The 25,322-nt window shown below is 36.7% G+C and overlaps 2 protein-coding genes across 2 annotated transcripts; both read right to left on the bottom strand.

Annotated features, from left to right (window-relative positions):
• Nucleotides 1-1,453: 1,453 nt before the first annotated feature.
• LOC146138266 (uncharacterized) lies at nucleotides 1,454-4,620 on the bottom strand. Its single transcript, XM_083394121.1, has 3 exons — nucleotides 4,423-4,620; nucleotides 2,746-2,887; nucleotides 1,454-2,143 (listed from the first exon to the last, which is right to left on the bottom strand). The coding sequence occupies exons 1-3, from the start codon at nucleotides 4,586-4,588 to the stop codon at nucleotides 1,714-1,716; spliced, it is 738 nt and encodes a 245-aa protein (XP_083250247.1). The 5' UTR covers nucleotides 4,589-4,620; the 3' UTR covers nucleotides 1,454-1,713.
• Nucleotides 4,621-10,437: 5,817 nt separating this feature from the next.
• Nucleotides 10,438-21,065, bottom strand: LOC146138267 (translation elongation factor 2-like). Its single transcript, XM_083394848.1, has 15 exons — nucleotides 20,857-21,065; nucleotides 19,709-19,890; nucleotides 18,875-19,083; nucleotides 18,206-18,439; nucleotides 17,915-18,028; nucleotides 17,205-17,343; nucleotides 16,338-16,533; nucleotides 14,749-14,872; nucleotides 14,195-14,301; nucleotides 13,689-13,824; nucleotides 13,270-13,413; nucleotides 12,363-12,566; nucleotides 11,889-12,071; nucleotides 11,229-11,361; nucleotides 10,438-10,631 (listed from the first exon to the last, which is right to left on the bottom strand). The coding sequence occupies exons 1-15, from the start codon at nucleotides 21,036-21,038 to the stop codon at nucleotides 10,438-10,440; spliced, it is 2,481 nt and encodes an 826-aa protein (XP_083250974.1). The 5' UTR covers nucleotides 21,039-21,065.
• Between the last annotated feature and the right edge of the window lie 4,257 nt (nucleotides 21,066-25,322).

Raw genomic sequence — 25,322 nt, forward strand, 5'->3', positions numbered from 1 at the left:
ATAATTTGAATTAGAATTGCATTTAATAAATTATTATCAATTGAGTTTAAATCGCAATTTATTCATAAGAATGTGGATGGCAAATATTACTGTGGTTGTATTATAATTTATAGAAGGTCGTTTCGAACAAACAATATTATAGCTAATTCAAATTCTATGTTCTAACTGAGACGCGAAAAAGTAGCATTTTGCTAAACTCGAATTCGAATAGGACAGGAATTAAAACACATAATCCATTTACAACATTCTTGTCTTCGTTAGGCCTATGTCTCGGATGTTTGAATCTCTGTTGTGTTTCTAGGTGTTTTGATTTTTCCAGTTGTTATTTGAGTCCTGGAATTAATTAATTAGATACGTTTTAGCATTTTTTACTTTTCGTTTCACAGTCATTAAAAAAACATTTTCTTCTTTTTAAATCAATTTAGGAAAAACAGACAACCGTCTACTTAAGATTTTCTAATCAGATTTTCTAATTTTCAGATTTTCTAATCTTCAGAATTTCTAATCTAAATGATAAAAACACTTATAGTAAGGTTATTTTAAAAAGAACGTCTTGATCATTGTGGATGGCCGGACTATATTTTAAACTGACAACAGTACGCTATGCCTATATGCGCTTTTAATTTTCATTCACAAAACGATTTCGACCAAACGAAAGCCCTTGTTCTAAATCAGGAAAATAGGTAAATTTAACTATAGATATGTAGCTTCTAAGCGTTTGTTGAAAAAATAGGAAAATTTTCGGCTTTGGGCATCCTGAAAATTGGCAAAATCAATTTAAATGCGTGCAAAGACATGTTCATTATGTCGTCATACAACGTGCAGTAGTATCCTAGTTTGGGTATAATTATTTCCTGTGATAATTTATTTTTTGTTATCTTCCCAGTCTGTAAAAGTTTCTAGGTATCTAATGATGCGAATCTAATATACCAAATGAGTTTTATTTTTCCACTCGGATACTGACAACGTCGATTAAAAATAATCAATTTACTTTTTAATGGAAAATCCAACTATAGGCTGACCAATAAAAATTTCGTCTTACACTATTGATTAGGTTCATAAATGACGTCACATTCATAACGCACTTGCTTGTTTTGACGGGTTTCGGCTTTACACTGATCAGTCTTGAATTAAAGGCAGGAATGATAGCTGCTTTCGTGATTTTGATTTCCTGTCTTTTGATGACATGACATATGTAGCACTTACGTAATATTGATTGCTGATTTACTTGAAAAATTTTTTCTGTCGTGGAAAATTATTAGCCCCAAAGCTTAGGCAACATTAGCTATTTGGTCAAATTTTGTTTGTGTAAGCTGAATCCTAAAGACTTCTAACACAACATTGTTTTCTCTCCAAAGAATCGACGTAAATTGGACAGAATTCAAGTCTCCGTTAACTTTCTTTAAAACCGTTTTATGTTTTGGAAAATATCGAATACGACAGTCGACGGTGCTCACAATTGACCATGTTTTTATTAGGCGTACATGAAACAATATTTCGTAATAACGAGGGGCCACAGTTGCCTCTTTATTTAATACGTAATATTTTTTACGTATTTATTTCGTGATTAAACTACACGCCACGTTGCCTTTCAAAACAATTTTCAAAGGGTTATGCAAATAGTTAAAGTGTTTGTTACACAAGAGGAACTACAGTAAGACACGCATGCGTAACGCAATTGGCCGATAACAAGAAAACTACACGATAAAGGGATTAATACAGTATCATGATCGTACCAAACAACGTGCATACAAGCAACGAAGCCAAGTGCAAAGCCGCGTGACAACTACTAGAAGTGGTCGAAGGGGTCAAAACGGTGGTAACAACGGGATCAGGTTTCGACGAAGTCGCCACAGACGTACTTGGAGAAATCTGTGTCGACGTCGCGGATGTTTCTACTGAAATTTCAGTTGAAACTGTTGACGGCGTGCTGCTAGCCAAGGGCGTAGAAGCCGTAGCCGCAGTCGTTGTAGAACCAAGTGGACTCGTCGTAACTGACGCAGGGCTACTTTGCTGGGTGGTTGAGCTGCTAGGCAGGGTGGAAGCGGCGATGGTTGATGTTCGCAGGCTTTTTTCCTCGTTTATACTTGCGATCGAACCTGTGTTGCAAAAATCCCAGTCGCAACACGTGAGTGAACAGCCGCTGAAATACAAGTTTTTTGTTTAGTGTCCGTGATCCCTAAAAATTCAAATTCGTTTTTCACTTTATATAAAATACAATAAGGTGGGAACTCGTACAGCATATTATACTTAACCAATTATACCTGGTAGTTATATTCACGCCCATGTTAGTCCTATAAATCTATATAGGTTGCGAAAAAATTTAATGTTATACCAGTTTTGCTTTAAAGCAGTGGTCCCAACCTGGGGATCGCAAAACGTTTTCAGGATGGTCGCTTGTACTATTTGTCGAAAGAAAGATTAACAAGAAACGACACACTACAAACAAATTAGCAGTGTAAGAAGTAAAATAATGCGCCAGTCTAACATTTATGTTAACGACATTCGCTTTAGTGAACCAGTCGTGTTTTTGAGTCAACTTTACCCTTATTTTAAACCAATAAAAAAGAAATGCGTAAGTTCTTGTAAACTGGCAAGGGGGTCGCGACAACAAAACTTTGGCCACCACTGCTTTAAAGGCATAATACAAAACAATATACAAATTTCTCCACTAAACTTACCAAAAAGACAGCAAAAAATAATTCAGATATTAAAGCTTTATATTTTGCTTATCGCTATTTATACCTAATAGTCAGATTTTTTGCCAAACTGAAAAGCGGAAAGTTGGCATCGAATGTAATTTGTAAAACCTCGGCACATTTGTCAGATGAACACGATGTTTTGTTGACGCATGCTGCCGTCTGTGTGGGTTCGCTAGTAAAGTTTCCTAAATACAAAATATACAAAAACTATATGTCAATACAACTATTGGTATATATTATATATTTCTGTTGTCTCAGGTTAACCCTTCCTTATATGTTTTTATAGATTTGGCTGCAGTTGTTTCAGCGTGCTTTTAGGATTTTAATAAATATCGTCACCTTGACATAACCGGTGACAAATTGTCTCGCCATACAATTTTCTTTACAAAATGTATTTCTCAGTTTGCTTGTGTAATTGTAAACCATTTTTGTCACTTGCGTATAGTTTTTACAATGTGTATGATTGCTTTAAGGTGCAACCATTACAGATTTTATATTCAAATCAGTTTGGTCGCTGAATACGGCTTGCCTAAAAGTGTCCTAACACTCCGGGAAACATATTTGCGCTTTTAGTTTCCTAACTTTACGATCCACAAGTGTTGCTCATTCTGACAAATAATATGAACTGTGAAAACGGAATTTTCGGCGTAAATGCCCAAAACTTCCTTAATATTCAGTACTATTCAAAGACTGGATTGCGTGTACCGAACCGAATTATAAGTGAGCGATAACACAGCACACAATTCGTTTTTTGTTTATGTTTTTGGGTGATTTGCATTAAAGAATCTTGGAAAAATTGACTGGGCGATAAACATGCGTTATTTAAAGGAGGTTATACAACTATCCGACAGAGTATTTGTTTCGCGCGCCACCTATTTTCACTCTTCGGGGTTGCACATCCTAGTTTTACGTCAAAACACCTAAAGAGGTAAACACGTATGTTATTGGCATTACGAATGAGTGCTAATATTATTGTTGGTAGATATCGCTTGACATTCTGATGATGTCAGATAACTACTTTGTTACGATTTTCTTGTAGTATATGACTTTTGTTAAACGAAGGTAATTTATTTTAACTAAAACTTAATATGTTTTTTTTTAACTCAGTGTTATCATTTGAATTTGTTAAATATTCTCGGTGGTGATTTAATCCAGAAAAACGGTTAAAACTACAATATGCTCACGGTCACGGGTATGCAACGTGCGACCACCTGTGCGCCAAATGTAACAAATTTACGAAGAATGACGAAGCTAATGATTTTGGTATGAGAATTGCTTCACGAACTGGCCTTAGCACTAAAATTGGCACTTGTCCAACATACTTGGTTAAGAGTTTCCAATCTTTATAGGGTACCGTGCACGAAATATCCTCATTAAACAGTCCTGACTAATAAACAACTGAGTAATAAATATTAGTTTTCTGCATGTTCCTTATAGTGAATCTGCGTTTGGCCAGCAGTCTGATCCACATATACCGATTTTGCTTGTGGGTTGATCCGAACATAAATAAATATATATGTTTGGTCAGTCGATTTAACGGTTGTACACCCCTGGTTTATCTGTTTAAACAAACTTGTTTTCTGCTTTTCATCCGAAGTAAAGACCGTTTAATTGTTTATCTTTTAAAGCAGTACTAATACTAATCGTGTAGTGTATAGCCTATAACTTTTCATAAACATTAATTATTCGATAGCAAATCAATAATAAACAATATACGCACGAAATCCGGCCTCCACTGACACGTTCATCTCAGCCTTGGCGCAAACTTGATCGGCTTGGCATGTTTGCAAGCGAGGCATTTGCGATCCCAAAACCAGTAAGTTGTGGCAGTTTATACCAAGTGCAACACTACATAGACCTGACATGATTAACGCTCGCAGCAACATGTTTAGTTTTTACTATGGACGACTTCAAACAAACTTTCTGTGAAACAATATTGCGAAAATGTGTTAAATATAAACATTTCGTGATTCAAAAAACAGCAGTTTGTATATTGAATACATTTAAAGGAAAAAATGTTATACAAAGCCGCTTAAATGTGCAACGTTTACGATATAACGATATTTTAGTAAAAAATATAAAATAACCAGCAATAAAATAATATACAGAAACCTAATAATACTAAACTGGGTATACTTTAAGTTGATACTTTGCTTCACAACTGTAGCCTACTACTGTATGATACTGGAATTCAAGTTGCGCTCACACAAGTGAGTAATGAGTATAGCCTCGAGGCAAATTGCTTCGGTGATTTTCGCAATAATACTTTGAATTGTGTCGTCACCGGCGTGCGCTTCTTTTCGTCGAAGTTTGTCTTATTTCATATCGAATGAAATACGTCTTGTGTAATCTTTTTTGGTTGTAACAAATATCTAGTTACAACTTGCTATAAGTATAGGTATGCCTTAAGTTCAGTTAAATCCGGTTGATTTGTTATCATTTTTATATAGCGTTGAAATTATCATCTATTTAATTTCCTTAGTTTGCTAAAACTTAACTCGTTCGCATAATATTGACTGTTTGCTTAGCTGTAAAATTTCAGGTTACGTCTTTGTACGGCAAAAAGTCCCATTTCGTTATTACAAGTATAGATACGACTTTAACATTATTATTCAGTAGGCCTAAGAACTATTCACCCCGCTACAAAAATTACTTTAACAAGAAAAGTAATGCAATATCACATCCTCACTTTTCGATCATGAAGGTCCAGCGAAAAATAACTCAATAAAATAAACAATTTTTCACGTTATATGATTAATTTTAGCCAATATTTAAGTGAGCCAAACTTCAACAACGTAAGCGAATAGGAACAACTTCTTTCTAAAAAGTATTGACAAAAATCTATTTTATGACAAATCGTTTCTTCGATCAACCAGTTAGCCTTACTTTGCGTTACTTGGCAAACTGCAGAACACTCTTTGTAAAACGTTTTCGCCTGTCATACGGAATTCAAGCAGTTTGTACATTTACTAGTAGGCTACAGTCAGTGAACGAATGAAAGGCAAGCGTATCCGGGGATTCCCTGCATGTGTTGATTAAAGTTCAGCAAGATACTGTGAGATTTGTCACGCTTCGTGGGAAATTACGCGGTAAATTAGAAGTATAGCAGAACTCCTGTTTGCAGAAACCATTTTTAGACTCACGTTTCATCGCCAAATCCATAAGAACGCTCAAACATAGCCCGTGGCCAGTTTCCATTAGATTACCGCAAAACAAAAACGTTTTGGAGTTAAGCGCGAAGCTAGAATAAAAGAGGGATTAAACATATGATTGCTATGAGAAAATGCATAAAATATTTATTAACAGCGTGAAATATATAGCGCATCACGATTACTCCGCAGGTTTGTTTTCCGACTTAGACTACTTAATCTCGGTTTACCGTAAGCCTTTAAAATTGCCTTTTGATAAGGCTTGCTTTTAAGGCTAAAAATACTTGTTCGTGTAGGGTTGTCATACGTCAGAATTTTCTGACATGTCAGGCTATATTCAGTGTTGAAATCTGAGTCTGGGAGAAACGCTAAAATGTACTTAAAATTCGGAGGTTTGAAATATTTTGCCATCATTTCACAAATACCTTTTCCAATTTTGGGAAATGAGATATGTGTTTAAAATGGTGCACTATTTTATTCACAACTTTATTTTATTAATTAGAACACCATATTAGTTCCTCCTAGTGGTTCGGTCCGCTACGGCATAATGTGTTTCTCATGCGGCCTCGGTCAAATATATTTTCCAACCCCAATATAGATTAATTTTGTATGTGCCTAATGCGTCTTAACTGAAGTTTTTTTGGCGCACACTCAGTCATTTTCTGACTTTTTTGTTGGCTCCTAAACTATAATTTCGCTTGTTATGGATTGTGCGTGTTTAAATACGGCAACCCTATAAACACTTATAGCGCTTGTAGAGGGCTTCGAAAATCAAATTGAGACCATAGCCGATTTGGACGTATAGGCCTAATGTTCAACCGTTAAGTGTTTTTCTAGAAATTCAGCAAAACAAGTCTGTTGGAGAACACAATCGTTACGTTTGACGTTTTGTATTATATTTGGTGATTAAAATAACCGTACAACATGACTTGGTTATGTGGCAATGTTATTTTGAGCCAACACTATATAATGTTGCCACGATAACCATATTTGAGTTACATACACCAATGCTTTATATGAAGCGAATTTTAGTACAGATTTTCCACGCCTTATTAACCTGGATTCTACATTGTACAATGGCCGAGGAGAGCGGCCAATAGGATGTTAACGGCCACATGAGTCACGATGAATTGAAGGACAAATTCAATTTTGTAAAAGTCATGGTAGAAGCATCAACTCCGTTGCGTGCCCATTGGCAAAACTTGGGTTAATGTCGACATGAATGCGTGGTATCTTTATTACGCTGCTTCACCAATAAAAGCGAAGCAACATGAAAGTTGAAATGTCAAGCCTTTTCAAGCATAATTTTATTGCTTTTAATTGACACTTATAGATGTGAAACAATACTTAACGAGGAGCGAACCTCTTCCGTAACATCTGACGCATCTTTATGCCTGCAATACAGAAACAGTTTCACTTTATTAGTAGAAAAACAATACGTCATATAGTGAGGCTCATTGTGGTAAATGGTGGACGGTGGTATTACAGGAATGGCGTTGATGGTTCTCCGCCAAGAATATGTTGTCAACAAGATTATTCACCTCACTAGGCTATTTCCCTTCAAAATTATATTTTTTCCTATTTCCCACATCAGTGGTCCCCGAAAGCGGTGCTGTGGTACACTTTTATTTTTATTTATTTTTATTTATTTTTATTTTATTTTATTTATTTATTTTTTTTTTTTTAATCCATTTCAGTGCACACGTTATGGGTACCAATTTTCAAACACAAGGGAAATCACGGAGATGGTTTGAGAGGACTTGGACTTGTTTTTTTATTCGCTATATAGCCACATTTTCATACTAATTTAATTAGGCGTGGTAATTCGCGCGCCTTCCACTTGGAAGTAAATCACTTTCCAACCTTTGGGGCCAATTAGCATTCATGCAGTCACCGCCAGCGGCAACACGAGGCCACTTGAACGCCACAGATAAATTTTCGTTTAACAGAAAATCTGCACCGTTTCTTCATGCACTGTACTGCGCGATAATTGTACGCCATTCGTCAAACGTAATCGCGGTAATTAAAAGAAACCAGTGGCGAGTATTACAAAGCTTGATTTCTACAAAAGTTTTTAAGCTATCCTCGTCTAAAATTGCTGGTGTTTTTGTCTCCGTTACAATGCAGTGCAACACGCGAATTTCTATCGCTCAAAGAAGTGCCTGGACGCCAGTTCTCTCCGTTGTAACGAATAGCCACGCCCGAAGTCGCATTGCACAGCACGCTATGTCCACGTTTGTTGCTCCTAAGGTTCCGTTGCGCAGTGCGTTAATTGTGCCTGGAAGACTCTGCAGAATTTGGCACTAGTTTTATGTTGCATCCCGCTTTACGCTCTGAACCGTAGTTTTGCGAGAGTTGCAAATGCGATTTTGTTTCTTGTGTTTGTTACTCTGATCTTGTTCTTCGTCGTTGTGCGAAGTACAGCATATTGCGCATAACTCATGTATCTCTTTCCTGTCGCATGGAATACGTTTAAACAATTGTATACGAAGACGTCGAAAGTGAGTTGAAGCAGGATTAAGGCCTTTAAGATCTTATCTGTTACCTTTTCACTACATGTCAATGCCCAATACCGCCACCTTATGTCCCTATGTGGCAATATCCTTGTTACTTAAGTCGTCCCGGGGCCCGGATCAACGAAAGCACAGTGTATCGCCATGCGAAAGCAAGTTCAACGATTATTTGGTCTTATGAAGCTCCTCCGCAGAGTCGCCGTGCCGGTGAGCCCTGTCGACGATGCAACTCGTCGTTCAGGCCAAAAACGTAATGCAACGCTAGAATTCTCAAGGAGGAGCAGCAGTCGATATCGCGGAGCCGCTAAGGTTTGAAATCGCATGCATTACTATAATACACCAAGAGGAGTGTCTCACGTCACAAACCGTGACACCACTTCGACGTCCTGCATGAGTGAAGGGAGGCACCGGGCGTAATTTCGAAGAAAGTTTTAGCAAAAGTCACCGTCGACCGAGGTATCGCAGCTGGAAACTTTCTGCGAAGAAATGTTTCCAAACCGAGGCTCTAGACGTCGAAGTGGCTGGTCGCGTCGGGACTATTCAGGATCCATAACTCCAATTATCCAATAAACGTTGCGACGAAAACCAGTTAAATGGTGACTCAACCCATTGAAAAGGCCTTTTGCATCGCCATTTTCGGGTTGTGTAACTCCCCTTCTTTCCGAGATAGCGAGAGCTGGTACAATACGGGTATGTTCCCACTTTAGGCAATCTTTTCTCCAAGTACAAAACACAGATGGGAGAGTGGCGACGTGCAATATGTCCGCTGAGTCCAATTGCTTGGAGGACTGCAACGAATTCTGTTTCGCTGCTACAGATGCCTGCGCCACGGCCATACTGTTCAACACTGTCGCAGTGACGTCACCTGCAGTCAAGGTTGCTGTAAAAGTCGTTATCATCATTTGTTGGTACACATCGGCAAAGACTAAGCATCTAAAATCCAAGAGAATGGCCGAAGCTCATCAATTCATTATTATCGAAGGAAGCGCAAACGAAGAGGCAATGTCCAGCCTATTTACTATCTAGAAATGTTTCCAGTTTGCGTTCCAAATGGAGAAAACGAATTCCAAACATATGTTCTTATAGATTCTGGTTCTAACACGCCGTTTTGCGAACGAAAGCTGCTGACCAGATTACTGAACGTTACATCTAGTGAACGGTCAATAATAATCCACCTAAGCACGTTGGGATTCGAAAAGCGGTAAGTTTGCTCATCGACCAAATTCCCGCAAGGATAACCGTCATCCCAGATCAATACCAATTGGGTCGACATGACTACTTCTGCGGCGTTTTGCAAGCAAGAGGAATGTCTGCAAAGGCACTGGTAATGCCTGAAATGTTAATCAACGGTTCGCCCTTTCTGCAGGTTTCTACAGATCGCTTTTATGACGTCGTGTGACAAAGAACTTGACGTTTTTTCTACAAATTTTCATGTCCCCGCTCAAACGAACATCCTGGATCCGTAATGTTTTTTTTACATACCCTTGTCACCTATGGTAGCTTTCATATATCAAACACCAGTTTGTTGGACTGTTGTTTTGACCATTAAATTAGTTGACCAAAACATACGACCCTTAAAAAACTCGTTAAAAAATCGGCATGTCGTGAAGGTTGGCTACGGGGATAGCTATAAAGTGTTTACTTACACAATCTTTAAAACGATCGTTCTTAATACTACGTGCAAGTAAGATTGCTTAATGCTTTATAACCAACTTTTATTATTCCGTAAATATAATTAATGGTCATGTCGTATGTAGGCAAGTGGAACACAGGTGTTAAAAATTGAAACATTATAAAGTTGTGCAACAATTATATATAACGTTTTTGAAACTCTTTGTCTCTAAAGCGTTTGATTCGACTCACTTTCTGCGCAGCATATTAGCGACTTGTCGTTTAATGTCTTGAATGTTACTTTATTTACAACAGAAGGATACGTCAACCAAATAAATATGTATGTGAAATGTATGTAAACTATAACAACACAATGCTAAAACAAGTATATAATTTTAATTTATTATCGGGTTTCTGTAGATAATTGCACGCCCGAATAATAATTACAATTTGTCCGTTTTTTTACAGTTTATCCAGGAATTTATCTAGTGGCGGAACAGCCGGAGAAAGTCCTTTGCGTGTTCGTATTTGCTGAACAATTTCAAAAGACTTTGTTCCGTTTAATAATGGATCATCATCTATCACTTTCCAATGGTCAAACCGGGCCTGTGGAAAAGCCTTGCCTTGGGTTTTTGAACGTAGATCTCCAGTAAAGCCTGGAGGGAGAAAATTTACTTTTCAATATTATAGGGATTGTTGTAAATTTTAAACAAGAGTTTGGGAAATTAAATTTGCCACATGAGATATATGCGGTATGAAGCCATGGAGAAATGGCTACACTAAGGAAACTGTGACGATTTATTTGCTAAAACTTTGCGTATTGGAATAAAATGGGTGGCACAAAAATATAGGCTTTGTTGCGCCATTTTATTCACTTTGTTTGTTATGATTATACTGGTAGGACGAAAAGTATTACCGCACAAAGAAGCATTGTTTTGAAAAAAATTATTTAGGTTTGAAAACATAATACTTATGGTCCTATGGACATCATTGATAGACAGCAAACGATTTAGTTCTTAATGATAGCTACCGCATAATGGCGTCAATGGGGAACATTATTTTCCAAACAGTCGACCCGCGCACAAGTTAAATAAAATATTAAAAGACATGGCTATAAAAATCCTCTGACCTATAAATCAATTAATAAAAATCAACCCATCTCGCTTGCCCAGGGACTAAATATCCCAAAATACCTCATAATTTGAAAGAAACTCAAGAAACATTGATAATAACGAGTGGCATAACCGTCTCACCAAATGATTCATTGACAGGCAAATAAGCTTTAACATGAACCAGTGGTGTGCCGGCAACTTGGGTCTCCTCAAAAATGTGGCCACGTCGTCTGCTTAGCGTTGCGTAAATGCCTCCTGTCGTATCCTGTGGACACTGTAACATAAACAGTTAATACGATGCATAGTAAGCTGAAACACTTTAGGAAGTAAGGAATCTCCCGCAGACAATAAATTGTAAAAGAAAGATTCTTGTTTTCGTATCAGATTATCTAAGACGTTTATAAAAACAGATAAAACATAAAATAATTTCTTAAAATTTACAGAAAATATATATTTCGCCTATAAGGCATCTTCAGTTTCTTAAATTTTAAGAAATGATTTTATGTTTTATGTGTTTTTATAAACAGTCTTAGATCATTACGATGCAAATACTTGTTCATATATTGACGAGTGACCTAATTTTTTTAACAGACTATTTGTTACAATTAGAAAATAAATACTGTTGTATTTAATGGGATGACGCACAGAAGTATATATAGTAACCGACATAATAAAGTGTCGGAACACTTTTCTTAAAAGCAATATGTCTTTTGCCAATAGCTCACCAAAATACAAATTGAGATTTACGTTAAACAAAAGGAACGATTATTTTTTTGTAATTCTTTCAATTCTTGCAAATACCTGGATTTCTACGAGGTACAACGGCTCCAACAGTTTTGGTTGTGCGGTTAGCTCACAGGCATAGAGGACACGACGAGCAGCTGGTATGATCTGGCCTCCACCGCGATGTATTGAGTCAGAATGGAGGGTTACATCGTCAATGTTAAATTGAATTCCTCGCATGTTCTCCTCGCATAAGACTCCCTAATAAAAAAATTGGCTAACAATAACTAATAAAATCCCTTAAGATGTTTATACTAGTATATATTATTATTTTTTCGGTAAAAAAGGATTGATATGATTTTAGGGTCTTTTGATTTCACTAAACGCCACTAAACGATATATTACAAAGATGGATTATTACAGCAATCTTGATTTAATTAACAGAGGTTGCCTTACACCATGCCGTGATTTCAGCAGTAAATGCTGTGATTTCAGTAGTTAAACTTTGTGTTTTTTTGCCTGAAGAAAATTTTGGTGAAAAGTATTTCATACCTCCTTCGTCGCCCATTGAAATGCAGAAACAAAAGAGTCCTTGACTTCGTTTAAGTAGGCGACGGCAGTTGTACAGTCGATCAGAAGATTAGGTCCAGTTCCTTCTGGCCCAAAACACCATACTTTTCGAGCACCTGACAAATCGTATGTGGTGGCCAAATAATTACTTCGAGCAGCGATGTCTTGATTCGGCGAAATCACGCCCTGGACATAATTTTCATGTTTTATATCAATATATTGACGCTAAAGAAGGTAGGCTGTTGCAAGAAACAGTGTAGTATTGATTTAGTCAATGATTTAACCTAATGAATCCATGACTTGACTTGAGTGCACTTAAGTTATTGTTTTCAAATGACTTAAATTAAGTATTTTGGGTAAGATGACTTGTCTTGACTTAAGATCAAAGACAAGTCACTTTTAGACAAAATACTTGACTTAGATTGAGTGACTTTTACAATTGACTTGACGTATATTAATTTGATTTAATTGAATACCTAGAATTGGGTAATCGGGTCATTGTTTAAAATGTAATCTATGTTAACTTGCTAAAAATATTTTTTTTATGCCAATGCTGTGACTTGACGTTGATTGGCGTAACTAATGATTTGGACTGTGACTTGACTTGCTATTTGTTGAAAATGACTTGACGTAAATTTTACAAAATGACCTAACTGGGACTTAAGTCTTTCCAAACTGACCAGATTTTAAGCCTGGGAAGAATCGAACAACTTCCTCGTGTTGAATAGAACGAGTGTCGCTCTCTTTTAATTTTCGCATGTATACTCATGCTCAATAAAGCTTGGCTATTTGTCGTTTCCCCAGTTGCATAGCAGTCAAATAATGTTATAAATACACTGATTCCCGTTGCAGATGTACAAGCAGCGTACACACAGTTTTAAATACATACGTTGTCAATGTCCTCAGGAAGACCATCAGGCATGTTCACAGCAGTCATAAATAGTCTGTTATGCTTGTTTGCTGATTTTGCTAAGCACGTTTGGTAAGATTTCTTGCTGACAGTCTCACGATAGGATACGATCGGATCAGATTTCTTAAAAAGCAATTACAAGTTACCATTTTAAGACAAGTATGTCATACGTACGTTCTAAACGAACCAAATTTAAACAAATAGTTTGAAATTTAAGCCAATGTTTTTGTAGTTGTAATGAAGTATACTAGAAACGAATTATGCTAAAACATCCCATCGTTGAATGTCCCAAATGTACACATTGACACCACATAGGCATTTGACACCACATAGACAGAGATGCAAGGCTATTTTCGTCTTAAAAAAAGCACATAAAATCCTACCATCGGTTCTAGTACCTTTATTGGAATTGCGGCGTATTCCTCTTCTAAATCTTTCAAAGCGATCTCGAGATGAAGCTCCCCTGCTCCAGCCACGATATGCTCTCCACTCTCTTCGGTTTTACATTTTATTAACGGGTCAGACTTCGCCAAGCTAAGCAGACGAATTGAAGGGTTAGCAAGTTGGTGTTTATGGTTGGCGATAGTTATAGTTGTGTAGTAAATTTTTCCTCTTTTAAATTTTACATTTCCCGAGTGTCTGGTACAATCGGTAGAAAAACAACCTCAGTACCGAGAGCTATGAGTTGGAATCTCACCGACGACCGTCTAGCCTAGCCTTGTTTGTATAAAAATTCTTAATTAATCGACCGATCTTAGTTAGCACCCCTAATGTATCCTGCTAAATTGTGATACATGTACCGTTATCGTTAATCTAAAGAACGACTTCTGAAAGTGGTATATTTAGATTACAGTTGTGCACATACGTGTAGATTTGTTTAGTTATGTTTAAAAATCTATTTTACCGTTTCAGCCCTTCAACAAGCTTAGGTAGTTGCGCTGGATCTTTCGGCTCAACAGCAACCCGTACAACTGGCGAGACGCTAAATATCATCTGTTTCATGTTATTTGCCTATAATATAAATTATAAGAGGATGAAACTATCCGACGCTTAACTTCTGCCATTCAAAATCATTAAAAAATGATTTAAAATGTTTTATTAAAAACAAATATTAAAAATATTGTATCCAAGTTTCTTAAAGGTGTTATTTTAATACAGGGGTTCCATCTTCATTATAAGGAACATATTTTTGAATAAATCATATAGCCAGTAATTTATAAAGTTTGCATTACAACCTTTTAGTTGGTTCGTCTTTTTAAAGCGTTATTTCAAGTTATAATATACATGGAACTATATAGAAACTGGATTAGGAAATGTTAACAACTTTTGTGAATATATCCTCTCATAGTTATTAAAACCTTAGAGGCACAACGACTCCATAAAATATATGTATGTCAAGGTAAACTAGTTCGATAAAAGGTAACAATATTTTGTCAATATTTTTTGGAATTTGTATACCTGTTCGGAGGTAGTAATGGTTCCGGTCTTAATAATATATTGATCAACCCCAACAAGTCCACAAATGTTTCCACATGGTACATCTTCAATGGGTTCGGTATAACGTCCCATCATTAAAATTGTTCTTAAAACATGTTTTGCTCTTTCATACACTTATTATCCAGCCCTATAAGCATGGTTGCCATCGACATGAACCCAAAATTAAGGACAACCGAAAAATTAGATTAGCATTGAAAAAATGTTTAAACATGCATTGTATTTATACGAGCCGTGTCATATCACATTCCTTACTTTTAGCCAGAAACAATCTTCTCCAGCAATTTATCAAGGTTTATTGTTTGTTTTGTGGTCTATTCCTCCTAATGTTGCTTAAAGAAAGTTATTTTAAAAATCCGACACATAACGCGATCGACCAGGTAAAGTGTGGCGATCAAACAGTGGATCGCAAATCAAGTGTTGGCCACCCCGCTTATAGCTGTACTGATTTAATCGAAGTGTCGACTGCACTGCACCCATTTCCCCATTCACCAACCACTCGCAAAAAATGCTGCCTTCGCCGCACCCTATTCTGCTGTAGCGCAAAATGCAGCACTAACCTGGATGTACCACTGCCCTACCTATCTCATGACTCAGAAGTGAAATCCTGAGACTTGTACTTCGCGGGAGTACCTTTTCATTTGTGATGTCATAAAATCTCGCCGCAAAAGCATAATTTTAGAACATTATTCAACACTGGTTACCAGAGGAAAACGATCGAAGATCTGTAGTTGTTGAAACTAAGACAAAATAAGGACGCAAGTCGAAAATAAGGACATTTCTTAGAAATAAGGACATTTAAGTTTGCTAAGACCTGGCCCTTCGAAATAAGGACAAATCTTAGAAATAAGGACTGTATGGCAACCCTGCCTATAAGGCTTGTCAAACTTGTTAAAGTTAAATTTGAATCAAAATAACCAATTTAAAAAGCATGTAACAACACTAACGTTAAATATCAACAAACTGTACTTCATTAGGAGCATGACATTTTTAATCTGTCATCTAAACCAGTCGTTCTTACCCGCCGGTTCTCAAACGGTTGCCGGTTTTCGCCATATTGTTTTACCACACGGTCAATAAGTTTGCTTCATTTGTGCAGTTGGCGAACTATATGTCTTTGTCAAGAACGAAAATGGATATCGTTTTACGTTTGGCGCGATTTTCACTGTTTTTGACGCATTCCTTTTCACTGCAAAGTGTCATGGGCAGTTCATGGCACCGATCTAGATCTTAATTCAAATTTACGCCAACTTACAATGACATTTATGCCAAGCTTACACTAGCATGTATAATATTTGGCCTAAAAAATATTCCCTGATATAAAGTACATTTCCAGATCACCTATATCGTTCGACATTCTGGTGGCCGTTATAAATTTTTTTTATATTTTTCTGGGCTGGAAGTGTCTAAATAAAGGTTAAGAAATACGTGTCACAAACAAACCTGCGTCGAATAAAGCCTTTGTTGACTATTATTGGGTTTAATGAATGTTGGACAAAGGATATCAGACACAAGTTTTGATTTTAGTTAAAAGCCAGGCAAATTGAACGTACCTCTGTATTGACTTGCAGTAAAGATCTTCTTTCTTTCCGGGCACATATTTTGGCCCCATAATACGCACTTTTTGTCCTGTGCCTACTCTTCCAGAAAAGACACGCCCGAACGCAAAGAAACGACCCTTGTCGGAAGAGGGAACCATTTTACTCACGTACATCATAAGAGGGCCATTCGGATCGCAGTTTTGTATAGCTAAACGAAAATATACGCATTAAATTGTCCGGATTATCCATATCGTGGAAACATGTTTCATTGCGTTATAAACCAGGGGTATAGCCAACACATCGATCGCGATCGACAGGTCGATCGGAACATTTCACCTAGTCGATCGCGTTGAATATGTTTTACGTCATTACAGTAGCTGTCACACACAAGCGGAGCATTAAAAATTACCAATTGTTGTCTGATCAAGCCCAATGAAGCGTTTTTTAAAGTAACAAGTTAATCTCCATCGTTGGCTTTGAATGAAATTAATGCTCAAAATTTGTAATAAGTGCTCTTGTGACGTTTTTACTGAACCAGTTGTTCGCGAGTCTCTAAAAAATATTTCAGCCTTTCGCAATTAAACATAAGTTGCTACACCGCTATAAACCAAGTTATGCTTTAAAGTAAAACGTTGATTCCATATCACTTTCTTTTAAGCTGTGAAATTATTTTTGTGTAAGGATAGTAAAACTTTTTGAAATATATTTTCTAACTTTAAAGTTATGACATCTTGCGTGTTTAACAGTAATCTTCAAAAGGTTAAACTAAAACGTTGATAAAGAGGTCATGATCAAGTAACATTACGAGTCCTTTATACTTATAAATTAAAATAAATAAATTTGTTATAATAGAAGAAAACGATTAGGCCTCCATCTGACCAACAGCAGCTTGGTCAGTTTGAGCTCCTTCGTACAGTAGTTCGCATCTGTACTTCTGGGAGGTTACAGGTGAAGGAAGATGGATTGTTATCATCTGTAGGAGTGTTTCTCCTGCAGGCAACCAGCGTTGCATGATCCTCTACCCAAAATGCAATCAAATCATATTTCGTTTAGTTTATTAATGCGACCAATAGCATTCACCTAGAGGAAGTTGATACCATTTACCTTAAAACACGGCTGTCGACCTACGACTCGAAATGCTAAATTATTATCCGAGCTGCGCTACTCTGATCACGGATTCTATGTATTTTCTTGTAGTTGTTGTTTACAAGACGGTAATCATAGTAAATTATATCCAGATTTGTTTTAGGCCAGTTATTAAATTGGTAATTAACTCTTTTGGTCGTTGCTAATTAACCACAATCCGTGGAATGTTTCCATTCTTTCTAAATCCCCGAATGCAACTATAGAATTAATTATGAGGCTTTTGTTTTGAAGTTAGACCTATATACCGTTACTCTTGGCGGGAGTAACTATATCCTTGTTCTGAACCAGTGATTGCCAAATTGTGTTTGCTGAAAATGGCTGTGCCACGAAATGCCATTCTTGCTACAAATGCCATAATAGGCGCATGCGAGAACTGAATGCATACTATCCTTTTTTGGAAAAACGATACTATATAATGTTTTCCTAAAATACACATATTTTACCTTAATCAGGGGCTTTCCGGACAGTTCGTTTTCTTCTTTGCTAAGTGTGATTGCAAGTTTTTGCAAAAGCATTTTGGTGATATCCGTTTTGAAATTCATGACGGCATCAAACATCTTATTAAAAAAGACGACATCTTATATAAAACAAGGACTAAAAACGCCAGCAGCAGAGCATTATGTATTAAATTTCGTTCTATAGCCTTTGCTTATTTGTTCGATTTTACAACTATTTGAATAAAAAATCTTCGTCGATAATAGTTGTTAAAACGCGTATAGCCGCTTAGGCAATACCTTGTAGATCGGGTCCAAGACAAACTGACAAAAACCGCGCACGTAGCCTTCACCCCCAGTTTTTGACCATTTCTTCTCCCTGGCGTTATAAAACTCGTCGCCCCAAAAACGTTGCATCAACTTTCTCGGTTCGATCTTAAACTTGGCGGCGTAGATTTCCGCGAACTGCTTCAGCGAAAAAGCCCAACAGTGCAAGCCGGAACCAAATCCAACAGTTCCGAGTTGAGGTCTGACCTATTGTCAAACAGCAAATAATTCGTTAAACGTTTTGGTCGGAAAAACAAGACCCCTTTGCTTGTGTTGAGCTAAAAATGTTAAGGATCGCCATGGGCTTAAAATTTGTGGTTTATTTGTTTCAAGATTTTATAATAGGCACATTAGAGAAAAACATTCACCGCCAAAAAAGAATCTTGAGCAAAATGTTTTTTTAGTTATTTCAAAATTGTTGGAATGAAAGAGGCTTTAATTTATTGGTTTACTTTTGTGTTGTTGCCTCTTTAAGTTTGTTTACCACGACTACAAAAGGTCCAAGCTTTATTGTCGAAAACGGTAGCTTAACTTTGCAGAAATACATTTTACCACAACTAAGACCTAATAATATTATTATGAGTCTCGATTAACGAGCACAAAGAAACAACCGCTAACTTAACGTTGCAAAAATAATTGAACCTGAATATTTCCCATAGGACCATCGTCATCACAGTACGTGGCAATTATCACGTTTGTGTTTTCTATAATTTTCTGAAAAGTTTTGTAAAGGTCTTCTTTTTCGAGCTGCAGCTCCAGCAAAGCTCGATCCATCTTGTTCAAGAAAAGGATGGGCTTTATTCTCTCACAAATTGCCTGACGGAGAACGGTTTCAGTCTGCACGCAGACACCTGAACGGAACGTTACAATTTTACAGCGAAACTTTTGTAGGAAATTATTTTTCTTAGATATGTCAAACTGTAACACGTGGGTTTTTAATGAAACACTGTTGCGATCCTGTGGTTATACTTTTCCGCTAGTCCAGTGTTCCCAACCTGGGGGTCGCGACACCCAAGGGGATCACAAGGGGATTTCTGGGGGTCGCCGTGTATTATATGATAACGTAAAACTTGATGAGAAATAAGCAGTACGAACAAATAGTTTACAAGTATAGGAGCAAAAGCAACCGTCAGTCTAACATTTGTGTCTATGTTGGATTTGCTGCAGTGAACCTGTCGTGTTTATGATGTCAACATTAAACTTCTCAATTATGAATCAAGCTGTAGCCTTAGTCAAACAATGTCTAATAACAATGAATGGACTCAAACCGTAACGTTAGCTTGTTGTGAAATTTAAATCTGGACATTTAGCCAAATTTTGATACCATTCGTCTACATTATTTCACAATTTGAATTTACTAATTTTGGAAGGTGTAGTATCATACACTATAATTGGGGGTCGCGCAAGTTATCGAAAACCTAAAAGGGGTTGTTAAAACACAAAAAGTTTGGGAACCATTGCGCTAGTCAGACGTACCGCTAATGCAATCCACAACAACCAGTGCGCCGTCAGTGACACGGAGTGCAGCGGTGACCTCGGATGAGAAATCAACGTGCCCGGGTGTGTCCACAAGGTTGATGAGAAACGCAGCTCCATCTGTTTCTTCCGTCACCCATGCATTATCCGCGTTCGATAGCTCATAGTAAAGAGATACCGCGCTACAAAGTTAAACGAAAATGTTTTTTTAAATATTCGATACAATTTAACAGTTTTACTTGTAGGCTACCTAACTTTAAGGTGTGGCCGAGTTTAAGCACTCTAAATAAACTGTTGATCTCACATAGGGTTTTCCGATACTTGACATTTTAATCTGATTCTGAACCCTAAATTTCGGATAAATCACATCATTACTATGTTAAAACATGCAAAATAGATAAAAATAAAACATATAAAATTATTTTACGAGGTATCGATATTACGTTCAAATTTGTCTTAGCGTTAAGAAGTTTGATTACCTTAATTTGTTATCAATTTTTTGGTTGATAAATTTATCTTACAAGTCAAGAGTTTTAAGCTTTCAATGTCTAATTAAAATATCAACTTAGATGATATACGTAATCTCGTTTCGAAAGGTTTTTTATTACACATTTCCATGAGATTATAGGCTAGTCACGTGGGTTCAAACCGCAAATTCTATTATATCTTGTTGCCAATTTTTGGCGCTATGCGCGAATGTATTATACGGCTATTGTATCCTAAACACGTATCCAACATCGAAATTTTAACAATTAAAGCACTCTTTGTTTTTTGTGGTTGCCGAACTGAAACGATGATGTTTGTACAGTATTTTTTGTCAAACTAATCTTGATATATGCCTAATATTTCACGTCTCCTTCAAATAAAAAAAATGGCAAAACAAAATCGAACGCTTTGTCTCCTTAAATGTGTTTGTGTCTTTTGACTTTTCTTTTGCACATTTTTGCACGAGTTGGCCGGAAACAACACGTTAGGCTGCTTGTTTTATGACGTAACTATATGTGACGTCATTGAAAACAAATCATACAAGCCAAAGAAACTCCTGGGTCAGCCCTTGCCAGCTATCTACTATTTAAGAAAAATGAATTGTTTAATATAAGAACCCATTAACCTAAGTCCAACTTAACAAAACAGCGACTTTTCTTTACGTTGATTTAATGGTGATGCATCGTTGCTGTTCGTCCTTTCGGGTATCAGTGAACCGCATTTCGCCCGCTTTGGCCTGGGCAATTATTCCGGCCTTAGTGACCAACGAATCGGTCAGTGTGGACTTTCCGTGGTCCACGTGGGCGATTACCGACATGTTGCGGATATTTCTCTTCTTGTCCATGATTGCCCGGATCTGGTCGATCGTGAAATTCACCTAACAATAGTTTTGCAATAACAGACTTGATTGCTTATTACTGCGCGCGTTCTGTCGTTTGTCTCTCATTAATTAGCCCTTGTTCGACATTTTTCTACCGAAATGCTTTACTGATAGTTATGTTAAACATATTTATTTTACAATTTACAAATATAAACCATGTACTTACCATTATGTTTCTGCTATTTTACGTTGTTTTGTTATTAACTTTCGTAGAAAGCCTTAAAAAAATAACCTAAACAAAATAAACGTTACAACAAGAAAATCATATAGGAAATACATAATATCAGTTATGACTTTGCTGCCCTGCGCATCTATAACTTATTCTCACATGAACATCAGCGTTAGAATAGTTTGAAAGAGGAAATGAATCACTTTACTTTGCTACAGGCACTACATATAGGATGTGCCATGATATAATGTGTTTATCAAAACTAAGAATGATATGCTGTCCATATTCAACAACCAAACACTGTTTTACCTTATGACAGTGGTTCCCCTTTTTTAATCCGGGCTAATTTAATTTGATAAAACATATTGTGACCGACCATGTGCCGTAAACCTTTTGTTACAAGCCTTTTTTGTGAAAAAAAGCATAGACAAAAGATAACACGCCAGTAGATAAACTGCCATGCACAGAGTGGTGATTTTATCTAAAAGGCTACATCTATAAGGGATCTTTTTCCTCGCTCGCTATAGATAACGACAATTTATTTTGTTTGCTGTCGCGGAAAATCGCCACAGTTCCAGTAAAATGAACTTGCTCAGGTATTCCCCGAATTTCTCACGTGTACCCCAGTTATGAACCTGTGTATCATATTATTCACGTTCATTTAAGCCGCTTGCAAAATTTTAAATACATCAGGTATAAACCTCAAATGTTCAATCCAATGATAGCGTTTAACTTAGGGGGAATTAGTTTATATTTAAGTACAATGCAAAATTGATGGAGACCTACTTGCACTATTCAGTTTCGGACGTTCTAGTCTTAACCATGGTTATCAGTCTATGCATCAGTTAATAATTAATTATTAATAATTTTGATTGGAGAACTTGGGCCCTAGCCTCCATTCTTAGTATTAATAGTACAGAATTGTTCTAACATTTTTTTATGGCTGCTATATTATTTTTATTAGCTATTCCTTGGACTGTCGAAGTAGAACAACAAAAAAAACGTTATGATTTCGAAACATATAGCTAGAAACTATTGTTGGCTTAATTTACAGATGTTTTTATTAGCACCATTTTTAAACTGAGACAACTATCCTGTAATATTAGCTTACCGCAACAGAGGCTTATGTGTTTATTTGACCTCGCAATGATTCGTAATGATTAGGATAACAGCGAATGACTTACGCTATTTTAATATTATTGCACTAACCCACGCAGTAATAAAGCAGCTGGTGTTTAGTCTGGTTCTGTCGCGACACCCTTAAGATATTGTTTAATTAAACGACTAGGACTGACTTTATCTGTACGCTAAAAAATATACGACTAACTATGACTAACATGACCTGTCACTTACAACCAGCTTTCTTAAAATGGTCAGTTATGGTTAAGCCGAATGCCCGAATAGCGAAATCAGAAAAGCGTGACAAAAAATCGTGACAAGTAATTTTGATTACTAACATTAAACCAGCGTGAATACATTGCAACATGTTTTGTAATTGTTAGCGTGTTTTATCGATAAAGTTAATTGGTTGCATCGTTTTTTTATTACTTTTCTACGTAATAACTCACGAAATCAGATATCATGTCCAGTGATTTGGGTATATAAAACCAACCTCTAAATAGTATCCTTGTTTAAAGGCAAAATAGGCCAATCTGGAGAAAAAATGAAAAAGGTGTTTATAAGCTAACCTGTGTCATTTATCAACCAAAATATTTACAGCCACTTTGATTTTGGTTAAGTCGCCACTGGGGGATTTCATATCAACTTATCAGGCCATGCATGCACCTAACCATGGTTTTAATATCAGAAAGCATACACGGTCATCGCATAACAAACCTTTCCAAGAATAATTTGTAGTGATTTAGGCCAAAGTCTTCGGGCTTTTTACAATGTGTTTAACCACGCAAGTTTAAGTAAAGTTCGCAAAATATCGCGTTTGTAGTAGCGGTTTTAACAGTAAGCAATTTTTTTTAAAGGAAAATTTTGTCACGTTTTACGCAGGATTACGTATTTGCTTAAAAAACACGCTATTATTTAAGTATAAACAATTTCTGCTGTCGTGTCACAGAAAGCACGCAAAAAAAATTAAATTACGCTTAAATGAGCACTAAAGTGGTCTTAAATGGTTGACTTAACTCAATCGAAGTACCTTTTCGGTACGTATTTATTTTGCAACTCTTTCTTTATGATTTCATATACTAATTGTAAATCAAGAAGAATATACGTTGATAGCCAGTAAAATGGGTCCATAGTGTGGGTAGCCTATCACGCGAATGTGTTCAGTTTTTTTAGGCAAGTTATGTTGTAATTACAAGCGACGGCGCTAACGTGTGGTATTTGTTTGACAAAAACTTATTAAGCACGCTAGCACAACAGTCAACTCTTTTTTTAATTATCGGTACCTATTGGTATTTTGGGGGGATTATCCGTATTTATAAAAAATAAAATCCAGTATAGTTTACTTGAATACCTGAATTTCTGAAGAATGTTTAACAACCGTATGAGTTCGCAGGTTATATAAACTTGGTTTGCTGAACATATTCGTATTTAGCAGTGGTCTCAAACCTCCCCAAGTGGGTCGCCTAAAATTTTTCTGGGGTCGCCATAACTCACGATATTTCTGCTGCTTTGGTGCGATTAATGTGTTTTGTTTTCTTTACAATGACGTCACGCTAACAAACGTGACTGAGTGCATCTAATGCATAAAATTCCTGATTTCAGCTGAAAGAGCTGCTAAATCAGCTAACGTGACATTTTACAAAATTGGGTTTCTTTGATTTAGCGCAGGTACTTGCAAGACGTCATTAAAAAAACTAATCAGAAACAGCCAAACGTCCAGCAAAAGCGACCACGTGCGTCGTCGAGAATCCTGTCAGGCGCCAGCTGCGAAACCACAGTGCAGTCGCTAACTTCAAGCGAAAAAATAAATCAAGACCGTAAAATATGTGTGATTAATTATGGTAGAATCATACAAAATTCGACTATCAGCAGCGTAGTTTTTAAGTTCCTTGAACGGAACTAGCGCTAAATTACAAGCACGTCTTTCGCCACCTGCAATACTAAATGAAGAACTTTTTGCCCGGGTGTTATTATGCCACGATTAGCGCAACATCTGCGCCGAGCTGTGTGCCAAGTCAGCTAAATTACAAGCTGCGGTTGAGGGGAAATAAGTTGTGGCCATTGCACACTTAGCACGTGGTCTTAGAGTATGCTTAAAGGGCATTATTTTGCGTTAACTATCAACGCGCACGACAGTCACCATTATACCTCCTTTCAAGAATCTGCTTCAGTTAAACAAATGCCGATGTTACACCAACAAGGAATATTAGCGGACTAAAAGTTTATCTATATATGCCATAGCCTGCAGTAGTGGTTAAGGGCTGTTTAAATCGACCTGAATAAATAATTAGTTTTAGGAGGTTTTACAAGAAATGAAAAAGAAAAACGATTTACGGATAGAAGCACACACTTTTTAATAAAAAAAAATTGAAAATAAATATTGAATTTTGTTTCACTGCTTAGTGCAGCGGTTCTCAACCAGTGGGCCATGGGAACATTTTGAGTGGGCCACAGACCAATTTTATAAAGCTAGACTTAATGAGAATTAAGTTTTATTTGTGTCACTACACTTAATTTTACAGAAATAATGTCGTGGGAAGGAATTTAGAAGGAATGTAAATTTATTGTTCAGCAGCTAGTATCTCACTAATGCACGGTTAAAGAAATAATCTGTTTTGAAACATGTTGTGCTGTTTTTTGTTCTAAACCTATTATATATTGTTTTTTTCATAAACATTTATTGGGCCACAGAATTTTTGTGCAACGCAAATGAGCCACGAAAGAAAAAAGGTTGAGAACCACTGGCTTAGTATCAATGTGAAAATAGAGTTACGCATTTTAAACAATGTTTTAAAACAAAATGGCGTGGTAAATAATATTAATCAAAAAGTAACAGATTGGCATAAGAAGTTGTTTCTGAGTTCGCAGTGTGCGACAACAGCCATCACAGGTTGAACTATGTCCCAAGATCCAACAACTACCACCGTTCCAATTACGTCAGCACACATTTGTCACATTGT

Source organism: Ascidiella aspersa, chromosome 7, assembly GCF_963924565.1.
Source record: "Ascidiella aspersa chromosome 7, kaAscAspe10.2, whole genome shotgun sequence".
NCBI classification, from domain to species: Eukaryota; Metazoa; Chordata; class Ascidiacea; order Phlebobranchia; family Ascidiidae; genus Ascidiella; species Ascidiella aspersa.

What these genes read in the sequence shown, in the direction of transcription:
- LOC146138266 (XM_083394121.1), bottom strand. Translation starts at nt 4,588, where the DNA reads ATGTTGCTGCGAGCGTTAATCATGTCAGGTCTATGTAGTGTTGCACTT. An exon ending in GTCAGTGGAGGCCGGATTTC is followed by an intron (nt 2,888 to 4,422) that starts GTGCGTATATTG and finishes TTTTGTATTTAG; the next exon opens with GAAACTTTACTAGCGAACCC. An exon ending in GCAAAAAATCTGACTATTAG is followed by an intron (nt 2,144 to 2,745) that starts GTATAAATAGCG and finishes CTTGTATTTCAG; the next exon opens with CGGCTGTTCACTCACGTGTT.
- LOC146138267 (XM_083394848.1), bottom strand. Translation starts at nt 21,038, where the DNA reads ATGGACAAGAAGAGAAATATCCGCAACATGTCGGTAATCGCCCACGTG. An exon ending in CCGGAAAGCCCCTGATTAAG is followed by an intron (nt 17,344 to 17,914) that starts GTAAAATATGTG and finishes CATTTTGGGTAG; the next exon opens with AGGATCATGCAACGCTGGTT. An exon ending in TTCCTGAGGACATTGACAAC is followed by an intron (nt 12,567 to 13,269) that starts GTATGTATTTAA and finishes AATTATGTCCAG; the next exon opens with GGCGTGATTTCGCCGAATCA.